Source organism: Mauremys reevesii, linkage group 16 (assembly GCF_016161935.1).
Source record: "Mauremys reevesii isolate NIE-2019 linkage group 16, ASM1616193v1, whole genome shotgun sequence".
In the NCBI taxonomy this organism is placed as follows: domain Eukaryota; kingdom Metazoa; phylum Chordata; order Testudines; family Geoemydidae; genus Mauremys; species Mauremys reevesii.
Window position 1 is genome coordinate 9,734,842 of NC_052638.1, and position 26,139 is coordinate 9,760,980.

The 26,139-nt window shown below is 47.9% G+C and overlaps 1 protein-coding gene across 7 annotated transcripts in view; it reads right to left on the reverse strand.

The window, feature by feature from the left end:
- Positions 1-26,139, reverse strand: part of CPNE2 (copine 2) — a 172,684-nt gene that overhangs the window by 82,898 nt on the left and 63,647 nt on the right. For all 7 annotated transcript variants that reach the window (XR_005588916.1, XM_039503319.1, XM_039503317.1 and 4 more), the window contains 2 exons: positions 18,362-18,541; positions 14,240-14,314 (listed from right to left, as the gene is read on the reverse strand). Coding sequence is in view for 6 of the 7 variants with exons in the window: in XM_039503319.1 (XP_039359253.1) it covers positions 14,240-14,314; positions 18,362-18,541 (255 nt within the window). In the remaining variant the exon portion in view is untranslated. The remainder of the gene's footprint in view (positions 1-14,239; positions 14,315-18,361; positions 18,542-26,139) is intronic.

The window sequence follows — 26,139 nt, forward strand, 5'->3', positions numbered from 1 at the left end:
AATACAGCAAGAGTTAGGACTAATACCACCGTTGTCAAACTGTAGGTAATTTTACCAGTCCAGACACAAGGCTATTCCCCCCTGGCCTTTTACTATAATTGTTAATGAAAAAACAAAAAAAAAGACTACTGAGTTTATAAAAAACATCATCACGCTCGTCACTGAACGGAGAAATTTACAAGGTTGATTTAGACACATGACCCATAATTAAACCATCTGTGGCCCTGATCCTGCAATTGGATACAAACGTCCGCAGCCATTTGCCCATATGCAGCCCCACTGAACTCAGACAGACCCAGTTGCAGGATGGGGCTCCACGTGTTGCTACTAGGATTCAGAAGGAACCATCAAGGTACTTTTCTTCCCCTCCACTAGTCCTCATTAGTACCGCTCGGTGTCTTTGAAATCTAGTCTCCTTTACCCCTATAACCTAGACATACTGGTTCTTTGTTGCACAGCTGCTGAGTTAGCTCAGTCCATCCACCTAATGCTTATTTCCTGCCTCCTGCTTTCCCACTCCACAGAAGATCTGACCAGATGGCGGACTCCCTCTGTTCTCTAGTCTTCCCATGTCACGCTTCAGTACAACATCCATAACGCAAACATTGCGCCCATTTGCAAATGCAGGTTGGGCCATTTTCTCTTTTGCCCCATTTAGATTTCACCCAAAAAGCTTCTGTGAAATCAAACTGGTAGAACGAAAAATAATTCCATGGGAATAATATGGCTGGCATCTATGCAATGTGTTGCATTCCCCCCCTCAATTCGCCTCCTGCCCTAGCCTTGGAAAAGTGACATTGAAAATAGCTTTTTTCCTCCAACAACCTTTGCTTCCCAAAATAAGTCATGGAGCATCTGTTGGGCTTGACCCAAGTGGAGCTGGTTATCATCATCATAAGAACATAAGAATGGACATACTGGGTCAGACCAATGGTCCATCCAGCCCAGTATCCTGTCATCCAACAGATCCATCATCCCCTGTCATCCACTCCCAGCTTTTGGAAGTCTGAGGCTTAGCGACACCCAGAGCATAGAGTTGAGTCCCTGCCCATCTTGGCTAATAGCCATCGATGGACCTATCCTTCCTGAATTTATCAGATTCTTTGATGAATCCAGCTGTAATTTTGGCCTTCACAACATCCCCTGACAACTAATTCCACGGGTTGACTGTGTGTTGCGTGAAGAAGTACTCCCCTTTGTTTGTTTTAAACCTGTTACCTATTAATTTCATTGGGTGACCCCTGGTTCTTGTGTTATGTGAAGAGGTAAGTAACATTTCCTTATTCACATTCTTCACACCAGTCATGATTTTAGAGACCTCTATCATATCCCCTCCCACCAGTCATCTCTTTTCTAATCTGAACAGTCCCAGTCTTTTTAATCTCTCCTCATACAGAAGCTGTTCCATACCCATAAGCATTTTTATTGCCCTTCTCTGTACCTTTTCCAATTCTAATCTATCTTTTTTTAGATGGGGTGACCAGAACCACAGGCAGTATTCAGGGTGTGGGCGTACCAGGGATTTATACAGTGGCATTATGATATTTTCTGTCTTCTTATGTATCCCTTTCCTAATGGTTCTTAACATTCTGTTTGCTTTTTTGCCTGCTGCTGCTCATTAAGCTGATGTTTTCAGAAAACTGTCCACGATGACGCCAAGCTTTCTTTCCTGAGTGGCAGGAGCTAATTTAGACCCCATCATTTTGTGTGTATAGTTTGGATTATGTTTTCCAATGTTCATTACTTTTCATTGATCAACATTTAATTTCATCTGCCATTTTGTTGCCCAGTCACTCAGTTTTGCAAGATTCCTGTGTAACTCTTTGCAGTCTGTTTTGAACTTAGCTATCAGGAGTTATTTTGTATCATCTGCAAACTCTGCCCTCTCACTGTTCACATAAGATCATTTCTTCCAGATCATTTATGAATAGGTTGAGGCTTTCTGAAAGTCCAAGTACACTATGTAAACTGGATCACCTAGTCCACGTTTGTTGCCCCCTCCTCCCCCAAACAATTTTAATAGATTGGTGAGGCATGATTTCCCTTTACAAAAGTCACGTTGACTCTTCCCCAACATATCACGTTAGTCTATGTGTCTCACAATTCTGTTCTTTACTATAGTTTCAACCATTTCCCCTGGTGCCGAAGTAATCGCCAGGATTGCCTCTGCAGCCTTTTTAAAAAATCGTCACATTAGCTATCCTCCAGTCATCTGTACAGAGGCTAACACAGTTAGTCGTTCTGTAATTTCATATGTGAGTTACTTCAGAACTTTTGAGTGACAACCATCAGGTCCTGGTGACTTACTAATGCTTAATTTATCCATTTGTTCCAAAACCTCCTCCACTGACATCTCAATCTGAGACAGTGCCTCAGGTTTATCACCTAAAAAGAATGGCTCAGGCATGGGAATCTCCCTCACATCCTCTACAGACCAATGGGAAGAATTCATTTAGCTTCTCCGCAATGGTCTCATCTTCCGTGAGGGCTCCTTTAGCACCTAGACTGTCCAGTGGCCCCACTGATCATTTGGCAGACTTCCTGCTTCTGATGTACTTAAAAAAAAAGTTTGCTGTTAGTTTTTGTGTCTTTTGCTAGTTGCTCTTCAAAGTCTTTTTTGGCCTGCCTAGTTCTACTCTAACCTTTGAGCTGCCAGAGTTCATGTTCCTTTCTGTTTTCCTCAGTTTAGAATTTGACTTTCAATTTTTAAAGGCTGTCTAACCGCCTCTTTTGCTCTGTTGTTTAACCATGTTTGCACCTCTTTGGCCCTCAATGGTTTTTTTTAATTTGGGATATTGTGAGGGGATCACCTCTGCTAACTGCTCAACGGCGCCTCCTTGTGGCTCATCTAGGGAACGAGCTCTGCCACCTGGTCTGATGCCACTTCCTGCGGGTACTCAGCCCGTCATTCCCCTCACTTACTCCGTGGCTTCTCCTGCACCAGGAGCTGCAGCTCTTTTCTCTTCATGGCTTAGCCCTCTGGCAAAGTCACATTAAAGTTTTCCCCCCCTTCCAGGGTAACATCAACGTCTGCTTCCAGCTGCCTCTAAATGGGCCACTCCAGTAGTGACTTGTAGGGGGACCCGGGCCCACCCTCTACACCAGGATCAACTTCTGTGGGCGAGAGAGACCCGAAGAAGAGCTCTGTGTAAACTCAAAAGCTCGTCTCTCTCACCAACAGAAGCTGGTCCAATAACAGATATTCCTGCTCCCAGCCAGATCAATCAGATTCCTCACTGGCTTTCAGTTTACGAGGCTCTCACAGATAACGGGGCTGACCTGTCACTAGCGTAAGTCAGTGGACACCAATTTTCACCAGCTGAGGACCTGGCCCCCAGGGCCAAAACCATCCATTGTTGCTACTCTAAGTTATACCAGGCATGAATGTAGCCCAGCACATAATGAGTTCAAGAGGCATCTTTCACCCTCCTATAAACTGAAAAACGCCTTTCACGGCCAAACACCAGTGGGCTGGTTTTGTCTGGAATATGTTCTAATGTGTTTCTTGGTATTTAAGGAAGGGAACATTTTACAACAAAAAAATATAGTCATTTATGTTGCCAGTGATTATCTGCTGTTTTTTAGAAAAAGCTTCATCCTCCTCTAAGAGCTGTCCCCCTCCCAACCCATCCTCTTCCACTGCACCCTGCTGCCTACCGCTACCTCCAACGTTCTGTGGGTATTACCAGGCATGACAAACTCCAGGCGTCACTGTGGCGGTTCGGCAGCAGAGCACAGGGCTATGAAACAGCAACTGAAGACAATCAGGCTCCAGAGAACTCAGAAGGGTAGAAATACACACATTTTGATTTGTATTAGTACGATAATATTTCAGAGCATTCCCCGATGCAAGATCCCTGCACAAGTATTTAGGAGGAAGCATAATCACATCTAGGTCATTACGAAACTTGAGAAATCAAGGGACAATTTTCATCAGAAGGAGCAATCAAGAGGACTCTTACTGCTTAAGAAAAATGCAGAGGCAGTAGAGAGTTATAGCCCGTCATGTCTCTTCAGACAGCTGGGACAGAGCACCATTTATGGCCTGTGAATAACTATTAGAACAAAGCACTTTAAGTATAGCCCTCTGCTCTAGGAGACAGAGACAACACGCATGCTTAGGGAGATGCTGACTGTATTATGGTATGTGCTGAACTTCCTAATACCAAAACATGTTGTGTGTGGTTCAAGGGCACTATACGGCTCAGCACAGAAGTGGAGATTTCACGGCAGAAGCACACAGGAGACCGGATGCTTCAGGAGAATGGACAGAACGGTCAGTGCTGGCATGTTTCGCAGTGTAAGGACACCCGTGGATGGGTCAGTTGCAAGGACTGAACCCGGGACTTCTGGATTTAAAAGCATTAATGGCTCTAGAACCACGCCTGTATGTCTGAAGTGACAGCAGAGTCTGATCAGAGCCATCAGAGGGACACCGAGACGCTGTTGGTTAGTGCATTGCAACAGGCTGCCTGCAGCTCCAGGGAGGAGATGCTAAGCACAAGGCTGCTCTCTCATTACCGTCTTTCACCCTTCTCAGGACCAAATACGTCACTCTCTGCCCTATACAGGCAATGTCCAAGGCCCAGAGCTAGGAGCGGGGTGGGTCATTCCTATGAGTAAGGCGCCTGGAAAGCTGATGAGGGCTAAAGAGAGGGCTTTAAGAAGAGACCGCATGCCTTAATGGCTAAGCCATCAGGCTGAGAGTCAGGGGACCTGGGTGCAAGTCCTGGCTTGGTGACAGATGTGTTGTGTGACTTAGGTAAGTTGCTTCCCCTCTCTAATGTGGGGATGACGACAGTGGGCAGAAGATTAAAGAGAGTCTAGCACGGAAGGCCCTACAGGAGGAACACAAAGCCAAGGCTGGGGCTGGAATTTCGGCTGTACAGCGTTCGTTCCTTTGCTGATAAGGCCAAGCCCCAGGAATGACCCTACACCGTGCGCACACAGACTCTGCAGCAGGGCGGGACTGGCAGCTGCTCCCGAGCCCACTGTACCGTTTAATCGCGCTGTGTCTTTTGCTTGTTGTCTCCTCGTTCCCCTTCCATTTTGCGCTCGCTCTGGGCCCATGCCAAGTCTGACTCAAAGCACCGCAGCTATTAACAACCCAACAAGCGACGGCTCGTGCTTCGGAAGCACACACCTTTGCAGCAGAGAGGTTCTGTTACCAGGCAGCCTTATCTCTTCGGATAATAAGTGAAGCTGCAGAAGTGAGTTTGGTGACTGAAATTATTTTACGCCTCTTCCCTGCCCGTGCTTGGGGGAAAACCTCCCACATAATTAACCCCCCTTCCACTCTACCTACAAACAAATTCAGATGGTCTTTCAGCTGGATGTAGCGTCCACGCCCTGAATGTGATATGAAACTCTTCGCACAAGCTTCAAGCGTTGTACAGAGCTTAGTGGAGAATTTACCCCTTTCCCATGACCGTCCATTCTGTAGGCACACGGGGGCCCACCTCTAAGTTTTGCAAAGAAGGGCCCTTGGAAATTTGGCCTCTGTACTCAAAGGAGGGACGCTCTGGTTGAAAAGACTTAGCACCCCAAGAAAAAGCAATTGACAAAATGTTGGGGACAGGGAGGTCATTGGCTCATTAACAGAGAGTGGGAGGAGAGAGCAGGTGACCCAGCACCAGTGGGGAGTGTGTCGATGGCAAAGTGGCTCACTCCGGAGAGTGGGAGGGTCAGAGACGTTTGCTTCATCCCAGTTCTGAACGGTTCTAAGGACTCACGAGCAGCAGCTCAAGTGACCTGGGCACTGCACATCCCACTGGGGGGCTCCGAAGCAGCAGCACGTCTCGGGGGAGCCTTCACTTACCAGGAAAACCTGCAAAGCTGTCGCAAAGCACTTAGAAAAAGTCCCTTCCATGCAGGCTAAGCTAAGGGGGTTACCGGGATGGGAGCTGTGGTCTTCCTTGTGAGCCGTGTCACAGAAGGGCAAGGAAAGGGGGCACAGAGAGGGGTGAATAACTCACAGGTGCAAAGCAAGCGATTCAGGGGCCTTGGATGGAAAACCTGGCGCTTTCCCTGCTCAGGCCTCACTCCGAGCACAATAGCCACCACATCCTGCTGTGAACGGGAGGAGGAGGACTCCCCAGGAGCGGTACGTGATGGAGGAGATCCTGGCTCCATGCAGACGCTTGGAACAGAGCATGAGGCACCCCTCCCGCCACCAACTCCACTTGCTATGGCTGGGCAGAAAGTTTCTCCTCCCCACCTCGGCCCCCAGGAGCAATGACCCACCTAGGTGGCTTTCGTTCTCCGTTCTGGGGCTTCGTGTGCCTCGGCTGCAGCAACGCTGACACCCCCAGCCCCTGGCACTGCCGACGGTCCAGCCACGCCAGCCTCCAGAGAGGCATGAGGCCCCTACATCAAAAGATGAGACCAACCAATATTGGACTAGGGAACAGCCTGGATCGTAAACCCCTCCCGGCAGCCCCAGACACGGTGCTGGGCCTTTGTAATATTTATAAATAGGTCAGAGGGGCGGGGGTGGGGGGTTAATATCAGTAATTTGCTGATTAGTACATTGTTTCACTGATACAGGAGTGAGCAGCCATTGCATCGACGGGGTGGTGCTTTCATCCGGGACCCCGCAGCACTTTACAAAGGTGCATTAGTCTTATTAAGCCCCTTTTACAGGCAAGGGAAATGAGGCACAGCAAGGGAAGTGCTGAAAGCCCATCAGCTGTTTGGCGGTGCCCAAGACACCAAATATTAGCACGTCAGCAGTGACAACTCAAACTGCAACAGGTTCCGGGGCAGAGATCTGAATCCATATCTCCTGCCTCCCAGGGTCATGGAGTCCAAGGCCAGAAGGACCACTGTGACCATCCAGTCTAACCTGTGTGACACAGGCCAGAGACCTGCCCCCAGATAATGCCTAGAGCAGATCTAGAAAAACATCCAATCCTGATTTAAAATGGCCAGCGATGGAGAATCCACCACGACCCTTGGTAAGCTGAGCACCTTAATCACCAGGCTAGAGAGATGCTTGCTCTTTGGCCCAATGAATATTTATTTATTTATGCAAAGTGGAACAGCTTGAACAGCGGAGACGGAGATCAACCCATCCCCGAATGGCCGACAGCCTGACGGTTAGGCTGCTCAACTGGGAGAGGGGAGAGCTGAGTTCAAGTCCCCAGGGATTCAAACTAGGTCTCCCACATCCCAAGCGAGTGCCCTAGCTAAAGGGACAGGGACGCTCACACTCCTGAAGCTGTCCCCGAACAACTTCAAAACTAATCAGGCCAAGTTTGCAAATAATTTCCGGTTGACCAAGACTGCATTTTTTCAGCAAATAAAACTATTAGTCCAAAAATGTTTGCACAGCAGTAGGTTAGAGGAAAGCACTCTTGAAAGGAGGAGCTAAGTGGATATGATATCTAGATCCAAACACAATAGGTAGAGTATGTATCCCAGTTCAACGTACCACTGCTGCCCAATGCACCGGCTACAGCAAATCTCAGCCACACCGGTGAATAGGCCAGGGATGTCCTAACACACAGAGGCCGACAGGCCCAAGATGCATGAGATACCGAAAGTCTCTCTGTCCTGTTTGCAGGATTCGAGACTATTTCAACGCATGCACAACCCATATGAACAGCTGGGAATCCCAGATATCCGAACAGAGACAGTAATACCTTGCATCTCTCATGATTCCTGGGATTCCTTGGGATTCTCAAAATCACAATATATGCACATTCCCTTGCAAGTCCCCTGGCTCCGGCACTTGTAGAAAGACGCCCACGACTAAACAAGCCAATCTGCTCCTGCGCACAACTTTCTAGTGAAATCAGAGGGCAAAGAGGCTGACAGAGCGACAGTGAAAGGGCTAAACAATCCTTTATGTCTATGTTGCAGCTGATGTATATTTTCCCTTGATAATGACCAATGAAGGAAAACAGAAGCCTGCTGCCCATTCTGCTAGGCTAGATCATATCCCTTCTTGACAATCCAGAGGTACCAGTCAGAGTATTTCAGTCCCATATTTGGCAGTATGCTACAATGTATTAGGCCCAGTTTGAGACAATCCACGAGGCACAAGATACAGGGACGTGTCAGCCAGAGATGCTCTTCCCAAAACCAGCAAGAATAAATCAAAAGGACAGATCAGCATGCAAACGCAGCTCTGTATTTCTCTGAGCTGAGCTACAGGGAGTGTGCCCTGAACTTATTCCAGATCAACGCAAAGTCAAGGACTGGAGAGTCTCATTCAGTAAGGAAAAGCACAGGTAATAAACCCAGCCTGAACCGGACTGGTGACACGGGTTAGTCTAACTTGCTTGCAGTCATCTGGGAGAAGGGATCTGCTGCACGATACAGTGCAGAGGCTACTGGCTGCTGTAACATCATCCCAGCTGGGGGGGTCTGTTTGCCACATGCCAGACTGGCCTCTAGTTCTCGTTCTTTTAAAAAACAATAATGTATGTGAGTTTTGAGCTGGCGAAAGCACAGGATGGACTCTCCTAGAGATCCAGTTCTCTGGTCGCTCCTGAGAGGTACCCAGCATTGGCAGCAGACGGGACCCAGAACTCTAAGGCATTCCAGTCTCCATGGCAGGTCAGTCTTGGCCTTTTCCAAAACCAGTGCTTTTTGTGATGCCTGTTCTTGGTGTAAACCTGACCCTTGCTGGATGGGGCTGGCTCTCTTTGGATACAGGCAAGTCTCATCTTATGCTGGGGTTACGTTCCGCTGTCAGCGCGTAAAGCAAAAATCGTGTATAGTCAAAATTACATTGAGTGTAATGGTGGACGGAATCGCCCGCACTACAGGTACAGTATTTAAATTGTTAATTTTTCTCTTTTTTGTTTTTGTTTTTTGCCAACCGCGCAAAGCTGAATTTGCGCATGTTAAATGCGTGTAAGATGAGACTCGCCTGTACTTGAAAAAAAATCCCAGCTCTGGTGCTCAGGGATGTGAACCTCTGCCCATTACTCTGAATTAGACCTACCAGAACAATAGAGAGCAGCAGACACATTCTGCAGGCACTCTCCTCTTAAACACAACATTAAAATAAATCTCCTTCCAACACACTCTGCTAGAAGGTTTCCCATCAGATTCACGCACAATACCTCCGTTAGCTTCCTTTTGATTCTCAACATCATCCACACACATTGGAAATTCTTCCACACCCGGAACACAAGGGAAGAGCCTTTGTCAATGCACAATTTGCAACAGCCACTCAAATCTTTGGTTTCCAAGGACAACCTTATCACACATGGGACACTTGGCATGGGGCCATTTATTTTTTAAAGCAGCTTCTTTAATCATCTGAATTTCTCTATTTACTCTAAACATGATTTAGGCATTAAATTCCTTCCCCTCGACAAAAACCTCAAGGGCCAGATCCTTTTCAGTGGCCCTTCGGTCTAGCCATTTAGAAGGTGATTTCAATTGCTATACACTTAGCAGTAGGCTTGTGTGAACACTGGACTGGGATGAACATTTTCCGACTAATATTTGTTAGAACGTTGGAATCAATCACTCCAGTCGTATTTGCGTTCCCTTTGGGTCTGCCTTCCCTGAGTGTCTCCACTGGGTATTGCTGGCACCAAAGCTCGTGGAAAGCAAACCTGAAGTGCCCACTCTCAACCGCTTGCAGAAAGCAAAGTTAAAAAAGCCTAATTCCCGTGAACGATTACACCGGAAACAGAACGAGTGAAGAGTTGCACTCAACCAACCAGATCACTTGCGAGCAGAGCTGGCCGGGAATTTTCCCGCCGACAGTTTCATTGGATAATGCTGGTTTGTCAAAACCTGAAATGTTTTGCAAGAATGGTTCAGGTTCGATGGACTTTTGCCAAGTCCCAGGCAGGGCTCTGAGAGAACCCTGCCCGGCTTCCTAGTGGGGTCCTGGGGAACATGGGATTACAGGATCCGCAGCTCCACATCAGAACTAAGTCAAATTTTGAAATATCCTAGGAACCAAAAATCCCAAGTTTCAGCCAGTTCCACTCATGACACCTAGAGTTCCCAGCTCTGATGCCGACAAGCCTCGGGACATTGGTCAAGTCACTGGGGGTGGACATTTCAAAAGCACCTACGTGATTTAGGGGCACACATTCCCGTTCCTTGCAGCGGCACAAGTATTATGAGGATGCTGGTGCGTTCCTGAGTGGAGAATGGCTCAGGATGTGTGAGAATTAACAGGGATTCTGATGCTTCTGTAAACCTTGTCCTTAAACTCCATGTTCCTCAGTTCCCCCTTCGTAACATAGGGAAAATAACTACTCTTGAGACAGGGGACGTGTAACGTTTGGGCCAGCGCTTTGAACATTTGAAGCACTCAAGATAACTGAGTGGACCTTCTATAGCCACCTTACTTACCCACCCCAACCCCTACCCCCACTCCTGGACTGGCGACTGGCTGCGCACACATGAAGATCTCTTCCGACTCATTCAATAATTCCTTTCAAGCTGCTGATCGGGAAGGGAGACGAAAGCCCTCCACAGCACAGTGCAGTCGCATGGGGTCAATTTGCATAATGAAGCAGCCAGCAAGGCCGCTAGTCTAGTCGGGCAGAAAGGAATGTGGAGATTCAGACTCGGCAGGGGACCCTCGGACGCACACAGAACCGGAGGAGCAGCAGGAGGGCTGGCAGGACTGAAGCAGAAAGAGCTCCCAGACAGCAACCAAGAGCTCCGAGAATTAAAGGAACAGCCCGCTGCCTCAGCACCGACACTAACCTAGCCCTGCTCTATCTTCCATTAAAGACAACTGCTCTCCATCTCCTTAGGAACACCCAGAAATATGGGACTCAAAACCTGGTAGAAGAAACAACCATATTCCGAGATACCTGGGATATAACTCGTGCTAGTGTAAAAGCCAGGTAGACAGCGCCTAGTCGCTAAGCAACTACCTACTGCTCAGGTAACATGCTGGCTCAGGGTTCTGTGTCACCTCTTCGCAGCTGGCCCAGAGGATAAGAGCCTACTATTGCTAGCAGACTTAATCCTTTAGGCCAGGTCTACATCACCACATACTTCAGCATAACGTACGTCGCTCGGGGGTGTGAATAAGCCACCCCCCCCCGACTGACGTAAATTACACCAACCTAAGCGCCAGTGTGGACACCGCTATGTTGGCAGGAGAACTTCTCTCGCAGACATAGGTACGGCCTCTCGTGGGGATGGGTTTATTATGCCACCTCTCCCGTTGGCACAGAGCGTCTTCACCAGATGTACTACAGCAGTGCAGCTGCACCGATGTAGCGCTTCTAGTGTAGACAAGTCTTTAGTTCAAATGGAAGACGCCTGTGCTGATTGTGCTGAAGATCCCAAATTCAATCCCCACAAACATGGTGGTGGGGGAGTTTATATTAAGAGGGAAAATCCGAAGAGACATGACCAGCATTTGACATTAACATCTCCTATAATGGTCTTAGGTACTCCTAATGCATTCGCCACTTTTACAGAAACAATACTTTCTTTAGAAAGTTAAAGGGACACCACAGGTGCAAACTTTATGTTTTGTGCAACCTAATGTTTACAAGAGCCAAAAACAGTAGGGTGTTTTCATGTTACTGTTTATGTGGAAGATTATTGCATTCCAGTGTTTGCCATGCTAACACTGCAACACTGTTTAAACACTGCAGCATTATGTATGAGAACCAGAAAAAGAAACTGACTAGAAGCAAAAGTTAAGTTTAAACTAGTTTATTTTCACCACCCAACCGGATTTAAATGCAAAATAGTAAATTACATAAATTGTACAGAGTGAATTAGACATTTAAAACCCTTTCAGTTTTAGTAATCCAAGGTATTAGCACGACATAAGGAATTATTTTTTGAAACAAATGTGTTTTTTTAAACTTGACAAATGACCCTTTAATCTGGCTCAATTCTTCCAAAGTAAGTGCCAAGCGCAGGGTGGAGAGAGACTTAATCAGGAAAGACAAATGAATTACGTACTGCTCATTCATTTTCCCATTGCATTTTCTTTCGCCTTTTTAAGATTTTTTAAAAAGGCCCCAGAAGCGATCCTGGCAACTTCAGTACCAGGCAAACTGCTTGAAACTATAGTAAAGAAAAGAATTATCAGGCACGTGGGGAAGAGTCAACACGGCTTTTGTAAAGGAAAATCATGCCTCACCTATTTATTACAATTCTTTGAGGGGGTCAACAAACATGCTGACAAGGGTGATGCAGTGGATATAGTGTACTTAAACTTTCAGAAAGCCTTTGACAAGGTCCCTCAGCAAAGGTCTCTTAAGCAAACTAAGCAGTCATGGGATAAGAGGGATGGTTTTCTATTGGATCAGTAACTGGTTAAAAGACAGGAGACGAAGGGTAGAAATAAAGGGTCAGTTTTCAGACTGGAGAGAGGTAAATAGTGGTGCCCCCCCAAGGATTTACACTGGGATCGGTGCTGTTCAACATATTCACAAATGATCTGGAAAAAGACAAATGGGGAGGTGGCAAAGTCTGCAGATGATACAGACGTACTCGAGATAGTTAAGTCCAATGCAGGCTGTGAAGAGTTACAAAGGGATCTCACAAACGTGGGAAACCGGGCAACAAAATGGCAGATAAAATTCAGTGTAGTTAATGCAAAGCAACACGTATTTGAAAACGTAATCGCAATTATACATACAAAACGATGGGGTCTGAGTTAGCGGTTACCACTCAAGAAAGATCTTTGAGTCATTGTGGATTGTTCTCTGAAAACATCAGCTTAATGTGCAGCAGCAATCAAAAAATTCATCACTGTTAAGAACCATTAGGAAAGGGATAGGACCGTAAACATGAGAACGCCACTATAGAAATCCATGGTACGCCCACCCACCTTGAATACTGCCTGCAGTTCTGGTCACCCTATCTCAAAAAAGATGTATTAGAAATGAAAAAGGTACAGAGAAGGGCAACAAAGCTGATGAAGGGTATGGAAGCTGTTCCATACGAGCAGAGATTAAAAAGACTGGGACTGTTCACCTTAGAAAAGAGACGAGGAAGGGGGACTATGAAAGGGGTCTCTATAATCGTGACTGGTGTGGAGAAAGTGAATAAGGAAGTGTTATTTACTCCTTCATATAACAGAAGAACCAGGAGTCACCCAATTAAATTAATAGGCAGCAGTTTCAAACAAACAAAAGGAAGTATTTCTTCACACAATGCACAGTCTGAGGAACTCTTTGCCAGAGGATGTTGTGAAGGCCAAAACTATAACTAGATTAAAAAAGAACTAGATAAGATCATGGAGAATAGGTACATCAACGGCTATTAGCCAAGATGGTCAGGGATACAGCCCCATGCTCTGGGTGCTTCTAAGCCTCTGACTCCAGATGTTGCAACTGGACAAACAGGGGGTGGATCTCTTGGTGATCACCTGTCCTCTTTGTCCCCTCTGAAGCACCTGGCATTGGCCACTGTCAGAAGACAGGAGATTGGGCTAGATGGACCACTGTCTGACCCAGTATGGCCGTTCTTATGTTCTTTTAATGTTAGCAAAAATCTGTTACCATCTTACCAGTTTCTACAGTGAACAGCAATACGGACACACTGCAGCAGCCACGCTTAGCCATTCTGTAGCACTGTTTAAAACCAGTCTTAATTTCAATACCCTTTAACCACCTCACATAACATAGAAGGAAAAGCTCGTCAGCTGGACTGTTGTCACCCAGCTGAAAATCTGACAGAGCTCAGATCTAACATTTAGAAGAGTCAATGGTCAAAAACCAGTCCTAAATCTACCCTCTTCATGTAAAGAAAGGATTGCTACATATACCAACAATGGGAAAGCCACCACCTGGGGGGAACTGTGCATCAGGCGAGAGATGCTGTTGCTAAGAGACCTGTTGCTAAGTTGTAAGTCCTGTCCTCTTACTACAAATAAACCCACTGATTATCAGCACCACAATATAATCAACCCCTTTATCTCAGTCTGTCTCAGGGAGGCTTGGAGAGAGACCATGTGCCTAACAAGAAAAGCATATTACTTCGTACGTACCCAGAGATTTAGATTTTATTATTTCAGTGCCCCAGGACCCAACTAAGAGAAGGGGCCCATTGTACTAAACACTTTACAAAAACGCAGCAAGAGGCAGTCCCGACCCCAGAACGCTTACAGCCTAAATAGACAAAAGCTACGAGAGGAAATGGAAGCTCAGAAAGGTGAAGCGACTTGCAGAAAATAGAAGTCAGGTTTACGGGGTCCCAATCCAGCGCACCATCAAGCGGACCGCACTGTGTCTATTATCTATAGTCCCACACAATATATATAATAAATCAGTAACTGTACCGTTATCATCCCCTTTCCAGCTGGCTTCCCATTTCCCAGAAGTAGCATTCTTGTTATCTTCTTGCTTGAGACAATCTAAGGAAGCCACAAAAAACCAGAGATGTAATGGTCTAAATGATCAAAAACAAAGTGAGGAGGAACTGATCACAGCCTAAATTAGCTAATTCCGGTGACATGTTCACAGTCGCACCTTTGCAAAACGTATCTTAAAAGGGCCACAGAGACACAGTCCTTGATTAATGTCACCATCCTGACCAATGCACATTTGCATCAAGTTCTTCCTTCCCAGAGCTCTTGCTCCTGCTTTCTGCAAAACACCGTTGGCCCCTCCTAAAGTCTAATGGCGTGTGCTCGGCAGCTCACAGGACTGGGTTCTTAAACGATATATTCAGGAAAAAAGCTCACCCCACTCAAAATGCAGCTGTCTCTACGGTGGAATGTGGCACTGGTTAAATGGTGCACAGCAGCACTACCCAACACTTTAGGCCGAGTGAAAGAACACTGTACTCAATTCAAACTACGGGCCGTATCCTTAGCCAGCATAAGTGGGCACAGTTCTATTGAAGTCAATGGAGCTCCAGTGGTTTGCACCAGCGTAGGATACAGACTTACTTTTTGAACTCCTGCTCCTTGTTTTAAATAACTTCTTAGAAGCATGACAGTAACATTCCTTTCTCTGCCAGTTTGCTCTTCCACTGATGACTGATTTCCTCACTATCTAAGGACCCAATCCCGCAGAATACTGGGCAGTCCCAAACTCCTGTCGTTTTCAGGGGCACTCTGCATTTTGCCTCAGCAGATCCCAAACGAGGAGCAGCGCTGACCATACTACGAAGTGGAGATATATTGGATAATTCCCAGTTCTCTTCCTAAGCAGCCTGAAAACAGCCATTCGGAAGCTGAAATAACCCTCTGCAATCTACTTAGCTGCAATACGGCATCATGTGTAATTTGAGCACTAGCAGCAGCATCAGAGGGAAAAATTCACTTAGTTAAAGTGCTTTCCTGCAATTTCCAGCTCCGATCCTAGGCCAGAGCAGTTTCCACCCAGGTGAGATAAGAGATGGTGGCATAGGTCTAACTGGATTTTAATCATGGATTCTCAGTAGAGCTCACCCCCCTCCGGAAGACAGACCTCTCCTCTAATCGAGGAAGGAGACATTAAAGGCAACAAGTATCAGAGGGGGAGCCGTGTTAGTCTGGATCTGTAAAAAGCGACAGAGAGTCCTGTGGCACCTTATGGACTAACAGACGTATTGGAGCATGAGCTTTCATGGGTGAATACCCACTTCGTCAGACGCAACAGTAAGGGCTGGTCTACCCAGAACATTTACATCGGCATAGCTACATCCCCTAGCGGTGTGAAAAATCCACACCCCTCAGAGTCGCAGCTATGCAGCAAGCAGACAGCATTAGGTCAATGCCAGAATTCTTCCATTAACCTAGCGACCGCCTCCTGGGGAGGTGGATTCACTGCTGTGATGGAAGAACCCCTGCCGTCGCTATAGTGAATGTTGACACTGAAGCGCTGCAGCCGCGCTGATGCAGTTTGAAGTGTAAACATAACCTAAGTCACAGCCAGGTCTCATCGCATCAAGGACTACAGGATTTTCCTTACAGGACCAGGCCATCATTCCATCTAGTCTGATATCTTCGCTCCAGCACTGGCCAGAAGCGATTGCTTCAGAGACAGGCAAAAAAAAAAAAAACCTCAGTGAAACTAGGCATTTATGCAACACTGCACATCGGGGTTAAAAGTTGCTTCCTGACCGTGGCAGGTGGTCGGCTTGTGCCTTGAAGCATGAGATTTGATCATGCCTCATAGTTTTAGTTCGCATGGCTGCAGAGGTGGTTGGGGTCATGGAATGAAACAGTCTTCCCTTTAAATCCAGCCGCGGAATTAATGAGGTGCAACAAAACACTCCAAGCTAATCTGACAGAGCTCTGATGCAAAAGGGAAATTAAAAGGGGAAGTCAAATGCTTTTTCTAGTAGCTCTTCAGAGCCAGGTTATCTGTACCTAAGGCAGCTTCCTGTCCCTTCTAATAGCTGCCCGGACCTCAAAACTGGGCAGATTTAATAAAACCCTACAAGGGCAAAAAGCAGTGATCAAAATCCAGTGAAAGAAGCCACCACCCCTCTCAGCTGAGTCCCTGAGCCTGACACTCCACTGCACTGCATCTTGTCTAGTCAGTTACACCAAAGCAAGTGTTGCCACTCCAACTTGTCCCCATGGTTATTCTGGGCTGCCAGATCATCACAGCAACAACCTGTTGTCCACTGCGAGACCATCAAGAGCCACAAAGCAATTGTGCTTCAGCAAGACACCCCAGTCAGGGGCTGGATTCCAGCATTAATCCACCAGGTGTAGAACACACACAAACAAGTTAACTGGGTATGGCCAGGAGCTCACGGCCTTGTTGCAACCCTCTCTTTATGGCTGGAGGGAAGGGCGATCCAGAAAGTTTTCACTGTAACATTGGGCCCCATTGGGGAAAAAAACTTGAGAATCACTGACCTTAGTTAATCAGAACATCAGCCGGAGCTCAGACTACTTTGTGCTGAATATGTCGGGAGTTTTTTCTTTATAAGAGGCTTTGACAGAACTGAACAGAAAAGTTTTCAGGGGAATCTAAGCAAAACAGGGTGGCTTTTTTTTTTTTTTTTGGAGGGGGTATTGAAACATTGCTGGGGGGCAGGAAAACAGCACTCGGAAGTGAAAGTGACTATGAACAAAGGGAAAGCGACTGGTCTGATGTCACCCTTCAAGCGGAATGATTTGTATTGTGGTAGTCCCTACAAACGCCAATCGGGGATGAAGGCCCCACTGTGCTCATTGCTATATGCGTAGGCCAGGCCGACTCTAGAAACCCTTGCCGATGTAGCTACGTGGCCGGGGTGCGATTTTTTGCAATATTTCTGTAAGGTTTTTCCAGCAGTGTAGCTGCAGTTATACCACCATCAATGTGGTTTTGCCCATGTAACTTATTTCACTTGCCGAACCGGTATAAACTATACCGGCACATGCACTTTTTTGCTGGTATAAACTGTTTCTAAGCTAGCAGGGCTTGCCAGTAGAGTTATTCCAACAACCTTTCTCTTGTGTAGACCTGGCCTTATGGAAAAGGCAGTCTTGCCATCAAAGAGCTTACAATCTAGGCTATAGCAGGTGGATGTGGAGGTTGTGACGCTGGCAGATGAGGTGCCAGATCACGCCAAGGCCCTTAGATCTCAACTGAACTCTGACAAATACATAGCGGGGACCAGTCTGGCTCACCTGTGTGTTAGTATCCTTAAAATAGGTATTAGAATTATAAGAATGTGTTTAGTGATTAGACTTTAAGGCATGCAGCAATTTACAAGCATTTCATAATCTCACTTATAACATCTGTAGCCCACGTTATAAAAGGAATATTTAAGAGTTTGCACGGCAGTCCTTTGTAATGGTGTAAATCATCGAGTGAAAGAAAGATGTTAACTAGCGTGAAATGCCACCTTCCAGCAGAAGGTGTTACTTCCTGCCCAACAGAGAAGGTCCATCAATGCCAGGTGAACTATTGTGGAACATCAAAGAGGACAAAAGACTTGATTGCTCTCTCATGCTCCCCAGGAAGAGGAAACACGCAAGTGAATTCCCTTCCAACAGCTGGGAAGGCTGGTCAGAGAAAGGCAATAAAAATCCCTAATAAGAAGAAACTCTCTCTCTGCTGCTTGGGCTCTCGAGGGCAAGGTTTTCTAGGCAGAAGCAAGAAATCCCCAGTGTTTAGCCTGGGTTAACCCTAAGGGACACAGAACTTGCTTATTATAGAAGCTTCTATTACCTTTTAGAACTTAAGACGAACTCATTTGTGGGTGTGTGTTTACTTGCTTAAACCTTGTAAATAACGGTCTTATTTCCTTTCCCTAGTTAATAAATCTTAAGCTGGTTTATTATAGGACCGGCTGCAAGCATTGGCTTTTGTGTGAGATCTAAGCTGCAATTGACCTGTGGTAAGCGACTGCTGCTTTGGGACTGGGAGTAACCTAAACACGGTTGTGAGTTTTGGTGTAACGGATCCTTCTGACTGAGGGAGGCACACAAGTGTCTGCTAGCTGCCGGGGTGCAGCATTGCTGTAGCCTCACCGTGCCCAGGGTGCAGGAGAATTCTCCCAGGAAGTCATGCTCATACAGCTGCATGCTCGACTTGTCCTGGTCAAAGAGAGCAAACTTCAGCTTCTGCACTTCTTCAAAGTGGTAATCGACGGTGAACTTCTTGGAGAAGGCTGGGTTGAGGTTATTCACGGCTGTCTCTGTCCTGTCGATCTGCAATTAGAGAAGGAGTTTGAGCAAGTGATCAACAGGTCTACCAGATATGTACAAGCTGTATCCACCCCATCACTCACATAGGGCTTGTCTACACGGGGAGTTATTCCTAACGATTCCTAATTAACTTCTTGTGTGGATGCTGTTATTCCGGAATAAAAGTGCCTAACTCTGAAAGCTTAATCCACTTTGTTAATCAGGAATAGCGATTCCACTTTAAATTCACACCCTAGTCATCCAAATTAGCTTCTCTGTGTAGACAAGCCCTTGCACCTGCTCCCCTGCCATTCAGAAACCCCGCAGCAATTATTAACCAATGTTCAAAATAAATACACAGCATTCAGGATATACATCGCAAGTCCCTGGGCCGGGACTGTAGTACTCAGCACACGAGAGACAGGACTCATTACACTGGAGAACTGAGGTTCATGAGGGTGAAGTGCAGAAATGATGAAATCCTGCTCTGGTCCTGGGGCCAAAGCACAGGGCTGCAGTGCAGCTCCTCCACAGGGCCTCTGCTCCATGCTACAGGCTTGAGCCAAAGCTCACTGAAGCCTGCAAGAGTCTCTGCGTTGACTTCAGAGGGCTTTGGGACAGGCCCTATTTGCACATTCCACTAGGGCCCCGGGATCAATGTACATCTCGCGCCTCCTGGAACCCGGTCCTCCCCCACCTATGCCCTTTGCGCTGGCACAGAGATCCCGTCCATAACAGCAGATGCAGGGGTCTCCACAGCACATGTGCTCAGCCAGGCCCCCTTCTCTAAGGGCTTAAACTGCGCGGAGGGCCTTTCACTGGGCTTCCTCACCCGAGGAATTTCACCCCAAGTGGGTGTGCAATTGTGCACTTAACCCGCCCGTACGATTACCTCAGCTGCGCCTGGAAGCAGAGCATCAGCACGTGTAAGTGGTCAGAGATGCTCTCATATATCCTAGATGTTTTCAAGTCGGGCCCAAGCTACTGAAGCTCCAACCTATGAGCCAGAAAGTCTCTGCCAAGGAGCGACACCACAAACAAGCAACAGGTTCTTCCAAACTCAGAGCGAGGGGTGCAGAGCCCTCCATATTTCCTCTGACTTCTATTCTCCAAGGCTGCCAGAAAAACTCATTACACTCAATTTCCATGGATTTAGCCCAGCACAATGAAGGACAATATGTTAGCAGGAGATGGCTGGGAATGCTGATATTCTCAAGTGCCACCACCGAGGTTTGCTGTCCAAAATAGCCCCCTCTTAACAATAGAATCTGGGGTAGGGTGAACGAGGGATCCTTTGGAAGGTGGCGGGGGTGGTCTGGGTAGATGTAGCTACATATTACAGCAGCAGGTGCCACTTTCTGGCTGGTAGCCTTCTGCGTTATGCTGTGTTGTTTGGATTTCACGTCCACGCCTTGATGTATTTCAAACTGAAAATCTTTGAAAGGAAACCGATTTTCCATAACCTCCCTGCTGCTGGTTCTCTGCCACAGCTGCTCTTTGGCATCCCCGCATGACTTGGGTATCTGTGGAACGTTAGGATGTACCTGGCAGATGAGGCCCCAGCCTTTACCCCCGTCCGGGGGTGAGTGCTGCGCCCAACACAGCGCCTGCAGCAGATCGGACCTAGATTCTGGAAGGGACATTCTCAACAGCCCTCTAGAAACCCACCCTGGTCCACCCTCAACAGTGCGCTAGCCAGGGCTTGGCCCAGAGCGGCTTCCAATGTATTGTTAGCTTCATAACAGGCTGAGGTCGGGAGCAGCCCCAGCGCAACCTGCCGGGACATAACCCTGCCTTTCACAGCAAAGCTAGATGTGGTCTAGTTGTTACAGACGGGCACCTAGATCTGTATTTGGGCACCCAAAATAAGTGGCCTGATTTTCAGAAGTGCTAAGAAGCTGCCTCTTATTTTGGGTGCCAACTTGGACGATGTTGGCCGTAACACCCATCACCTGGATACAAAGGTGCCGGGTGTGTAAGAAATGTGTATAACTTGCTACTAAGCCGGCATATTATTAACACAGAGACTGGTGCGCTAGGTGCTCCTGCAGCAGAAAGGAGGGGAGACGGGTCTCTTTTTGAAGGAAAGAGCACGGTATCTTTTTTGTTGATCTGTGCAATTACATCGCACTAGAATTACTGTCACCTCTGTGCTAAACTCTGGATTACATGCACGCCCAAGTCGGAATTCCTCTCCCATCATGCAAGCTTTTTACATCTGCCTGTTTCTAAGGAACATGTACAACAGCAGCAGAAAGAAAGGGCCTGAGCTGACATTCAAAGGCACAGCCTGAGCATAGGAAACGGCTGGTCACAAGCCAAGCTTTGAGCATCCTGGGCTCAGCGCGCTCCGGAGACAGGCAGGCACGGCATAACCCCGCCCTGCTCTCAAGCAACCAGAAGGGTGGCTACAACCAAGGGCTTTAAGTAATGGAATAAGACGGGGACAAATTCTAGATCTCTTAATGGGGAGGCAGCTTCTAGCAACCAGGCTAAAGTTCTTCTGCTTAGTCTCCTTACTGGTGACCCGGGCTGGCAGGCTGACTCTGTTCGCCGAGTGGCTGGAGTGTCCATGATCTGGGGCAGAGAGAACTAGGGACTGGGCCAGCGGAGGGCAGGCAGACAACCCCCTAGACCAACCAAGTGTGGGGAGAAAGCTCAGGCTGATGTTTGTTTCGCTGTGAAGTTGCCAGTGAAGCCAAACTCTAAGTCCTCCTCGTCCCATAAGCCCAACCGCCAGCCACTTGGCCTCGGTCCCTTCTCCCCATCTCCTAGCTGAACAGGGCTTATTGAATATGAAAGGGCCCCTTGGTTCTCCCTGGACCCCAGTTCACCTTCTCTAGGGCTCACACACGGGGCTTTTTTCATTTTTCTTTTTGGACCGACTGGCCATTTTCCCCCTTGCAAGTTCGCACTGTTTGAAAAGGGTCACTGGGAAGCAGCATAAGCATCGACTGGGCACTTGGGCCCTTTCTGGGTTCCCAGTGCCAGGTGTTCTCGCTGGCCAAGAGGCCAGGCTGTCTTGCCACTCATGGGCGTATTCCAGCCTTGAGTCCCTGGAGGGGGATGACCAACTCTGCCCAAAGTCTCGGGAGAGCACTCCCCATGGAGAGCTCAAAGGGCTTGAATCGGGTGGGGAGAAGAGAGTACCCGAAACACGGGCCCATCTCACGAGGCTGTCCCCTTGCCTGTAACAGCATGTAACCATTCCCGCCTGCTTGGAAACTCGGACCAACACTGGCATCCGCTCAACTAGCTGCTGAACAAGCTACTGTACGTTTTGTTTTCATTAACGAGCTTAGCTGCAGTGGAACTCACCCTACCAGAATGGCTGGGAATGAAGAGTGACAGCAGCTTGGCATCACCGGCTAATTCTCCTGTGCCCGTGCATGCCCCAAAACACCACACACAACGGTTGAGGTGAGTTTGAACTTGGTTCCAGCCGGTGTGCGTTTGAGCCCAGTCACAAGGACTGGCAATCAATTGAAGGATTGCAGTCAAACAACAACATACTGAGTTGGGGGAAGGAGCACAGGGAGGTGATGCAGGGGATCGTGCTGGGTCTGGTTTTCTACAAGGTCCTCTCAATGCAGAAATACACGCAGGAAGAAATAACCTGAACACACTGACAATGGGAGGGAGAAACACAGGAAGCAGCAATGGAGCACGAGAGACCCTATCCCATGGGATACTGAACTCTAATCTCGGGACTTTGTGATCAGAAACATTCTCTCTGCTGCAATGAGACCTAGAGACCTTGACTGATCCTGCAGCCCCACTGGGCCAGGCACTATATAAACATAGTGAGAACGACCCTGCTCTAAAAAGCTGATACTCTCACCAGGCACGGACTGAGAAAAACACATTTCTACAACGGGGGAAACGAGGCACAGAGAGATTGAAGTGACTTGGCCAAAAACACCCTGGAAGTTTGTGGCGAAGTGAGGGATTGAACCCTAATCTCTAGTCCCTGTCTAGCCCCTTAGCCACAAAACAAGCTCTGATGATAGAGACAAACTAGAAGAAGTTCAGAGAAGAGGCTCAAAAATGCTTCAGAGAAGCTAACGAGGGAGATTAATGAGTGAAAATACAAAGAGCTCTGTAAGTCTAGCTTGGCTAGGCAGCTGCTAAGTGGGATGTGAAGGGTGTATAACCTGATAGCCACCTACAAAGGTTTCCAGGACGTAAGCGCACAGGAAGCAGAGGAATGAGAGTGGTACAAGGACATTCAGCAAGGGATACTGGGATGAATTTCAAAAGGGGGAATCTAGGCTGATTAAAGAGACTTGTTATCAGATCTACGAGGCTGTGGGATAGACTCACAAGGGAAGCAGACCCTCACTAAGGCACTTAAGGATGAACTGGGTAAAGTGCTGCAAAATACGCGGCGCATGGAACCATCCTGCCCTGACACAGCTGGCTGGGTAAGATGCTCTAACAGGTCTTTTTCTGTTTCATGTCTCAAAGCTGCTGGAGCTATTACAAAGCACATAAGGCTACGTTTAAGGGACTAGAGAAGCTCTGCCTCACGAGACTCAGTTTCCAAGCACCAAGCCTCAGACAGATTAATAGCACCAGGGTTTGTGCCAAAAGCTTCCTGGCCCACAGGGACTCCAGTCCGGACATGTTGTTCTTGGCTGCAGGTGCTGGAAAATGGTGCTGCTTTGAGCCCTGGTCGATGGGCTCTCCCTGGAGCTGTGCTCCACACAGCAACGCCCGCTGCCTCTGAAAGGGAGCACTGTTTGCAATTGCACAGCTGGGGCTGGCGTTCAGGGCCTGGATTTCTGAGGCACGATACCATCGGTTGGCCAGAGTCTGATGAATTCAGCGGCCGCCCGTTAACTGCCCTGAGCCCTTCTGCTCTCTGTTCACCAGTCAATCAGTGTCACTTCACAGCAGCCCGACACGACCAAGACGGGCGAACTCTTCCTTCAAACTGCCACCCCAACATTCAGACATCAGCCACCTGCCGACCTCTAGCGCAGTCCTCCCATAATTCTTTGCACCAGGTCACATGGCGCTGCTAAAGGAGGCAGCTAAGGAAACAGCGCACGGGTTTATGGGATGCTCTGGGTTACCGAGGCAGAGGGAACAGGATGGGGTTAACTAAACTGTCCCCTTCCCCTAAGGCAATTGGCGATGTTCACCTGGGGGTCACGGCCCAAAACGCAAGAACAAGCCACCTTCGTAGGTCCAGTTCCAGCCATCCCAATTGTACTGATACAGCCCCGTTGCCACAGTAGCTGAGCACTCACCATCTCTCCTGCGTGAAGCAGGGCAGCGCCATTAGCCTCAGTGTACACACGAGGGGCTCGGCTACAGAGTTCCTGATTAGCTGCCCCTGTGCGTGTGGACACTTTTATTCCAGAAGAAGAGGGCCTTGTTCCTGTTTAACGAGGGGTAAGCGAAGCAGGAACACGACACGCTTGTTCCAGAAGAAGAGTGTCCACATACAGTTACTTAGCGACAGCTATTGTGCTTTCACGTCACAGCCTGCCTGAATGAGCACTAACTTCCACGTACAGACAAGCCCAAGGTGGTCACACAAGGAATTGAACTCAGGTCGCCCAAGTGCCAGGCTAGCACCCTAACCACTAGGCCAGGGGTGGCCAACCTAGGGCTCTGGAGCCACACGCGGCTCTTCAGAAGTTAACATGAGGCTCCTTGTACAGGCACCGACTCCGGGGCTGGAGCTACAGCTACCAACTTTCCAATGTGCCGGGGGCTGCTCACTGCTCAACCCCTGGCCCTGTCCCCACTCCGCCGCTTCCCCAAGGCCCCCTACCCCTTCCCCTGAGCCCTCGCTCCTCCCCCACCCAGCCTCCTGCACGCCACAAACAGCTGATCAGGAGGTGTGGGGAGGGAGAGACTGATAGGCAGGGCTGCCAGTGGGTGGGAGGTGCTGGGAGCAGGGTGGGGGAGCTGATGGGGGGCTGCTGACGTATTACCGTGGCTCTCTGGCAATGTACATTGGTAAATTCTGGCTCCTTCTCAGGCTCAGGTTGGCCACCCTGCACTAGACCATCCTTCCATACAACAGGCAAAAAATGGTGCCATTCAAGCTGACAAGGGAAATTCCGATCTTCCTCCCTTAACACTATTCCAACAAGGGGATCCGTTTCCTTCCTCATTTCAACTCCAGCATCGCCCACAACTTGTCTTCGCATCCTTGGTTGTTAAGGAAGCCGCTACCACTCACCACTCCCTCCTCCACGTTTCTAGGGCGCTTACCAACCCTTTGCCCACCGAGGGCCCCAAGGAACTGCACAAAAAGGGAGGAATTTTGCCTCCCTGTTAATTAGACCAGCATCATCCCCATTCTGCAAGCTGGGAAACAGACACCAGAGAGAGGTTGAGTGACACCCCCAATGTCCACACTGAGTAAGCTGTACAGCCTGGAACGGGACACCTACGTTCTCCTGACTCGCAGCCCCTTGCTCTAACCACTAGGCAAACACTTCCTGCTGCTAAAGAGCACCTGCCACAAACACTCATCCATATGGACCATGAAGACTACTGGCTTCATCAACGGTAATGGATGTAGACAGAATGCCTGCAAACGTTGTAAAGCTATAAATAGATATGTGACAGGAGCAGAAACAAGGACACAACTTTTACTTCCACCGAAACATATTCAGTGTAGGAGAGATTTTATTTTTTTTGGTGGAGGGACAGAATGGAAATATGATAATTTTGCTAAAAATACAGGGATAGTTGGTCTATATAAGGCAGTAACTTATTCCATCTTAATTGCCAGGAAAACATGTGGCGTAAACTAATATTATCTCAAAATAGCTCCCTGCTGCACCCGCTGGGAAGATGAAAATCAAATGATCAGCAATATGTGAGTAGCATTATCCAGCACAATGGGGCCCTGCTTCTGATTCAGAACTCTGGATGCTGCTGTCATGCTAAATATTAATAGGTTTGCTCCATACTAAAGGACCCCAGATTTCTACCCATTAAAACTCTACCAACCAACATACAGAGGATAGTAATAAAATCTAAAAAAAACAAGCAGAGGTTTTGCCCTAAAAAGGGAGGTGTGCCAGAAACCCCATGAAATACATTAGGGACTTCCCGACTGCTATTGACCCACAAGGAAGGCGCTCAGATACTATGGTGATGGACGGCAGCACAAACCCCTAAGACAGGCCACTCCACCAACCACATGCAGCCATACAGAAATCCTTTCCCTCACCACTGAAATGCATCCACCTCTTGGATACAACACAGCAGCTGTTTTAACAGCTCAGAGCAACACTACACAGTGAGGGACAGGAAATGAAGCTATGGAGCCAGCTGGTCCTGCAGGAAATAGGATTTACAGCGATGCCAGCTGCTGTGATTTTTATCGCAAGTCATAAGAACAGCCATACTTGGTCAGACCAAAGGTCCATCGAGCCCAGTATCCTGTCTACCGACAGTGGCCAATGCCAGGTGCCCCTGAGGGAATGAACCTAACAGGTAATGATCAAGTGATCTCTCTCCTGCCATCCATCTCTACCCTCTGACGAACAGAGGCTAGGGACACCATTCTTACCCATCCTGGCTAATAGCCATTAATGGACTTAACCACCATGAATTTATCCAGTTCTCTTTTAAACGCTATTATAGTCCTA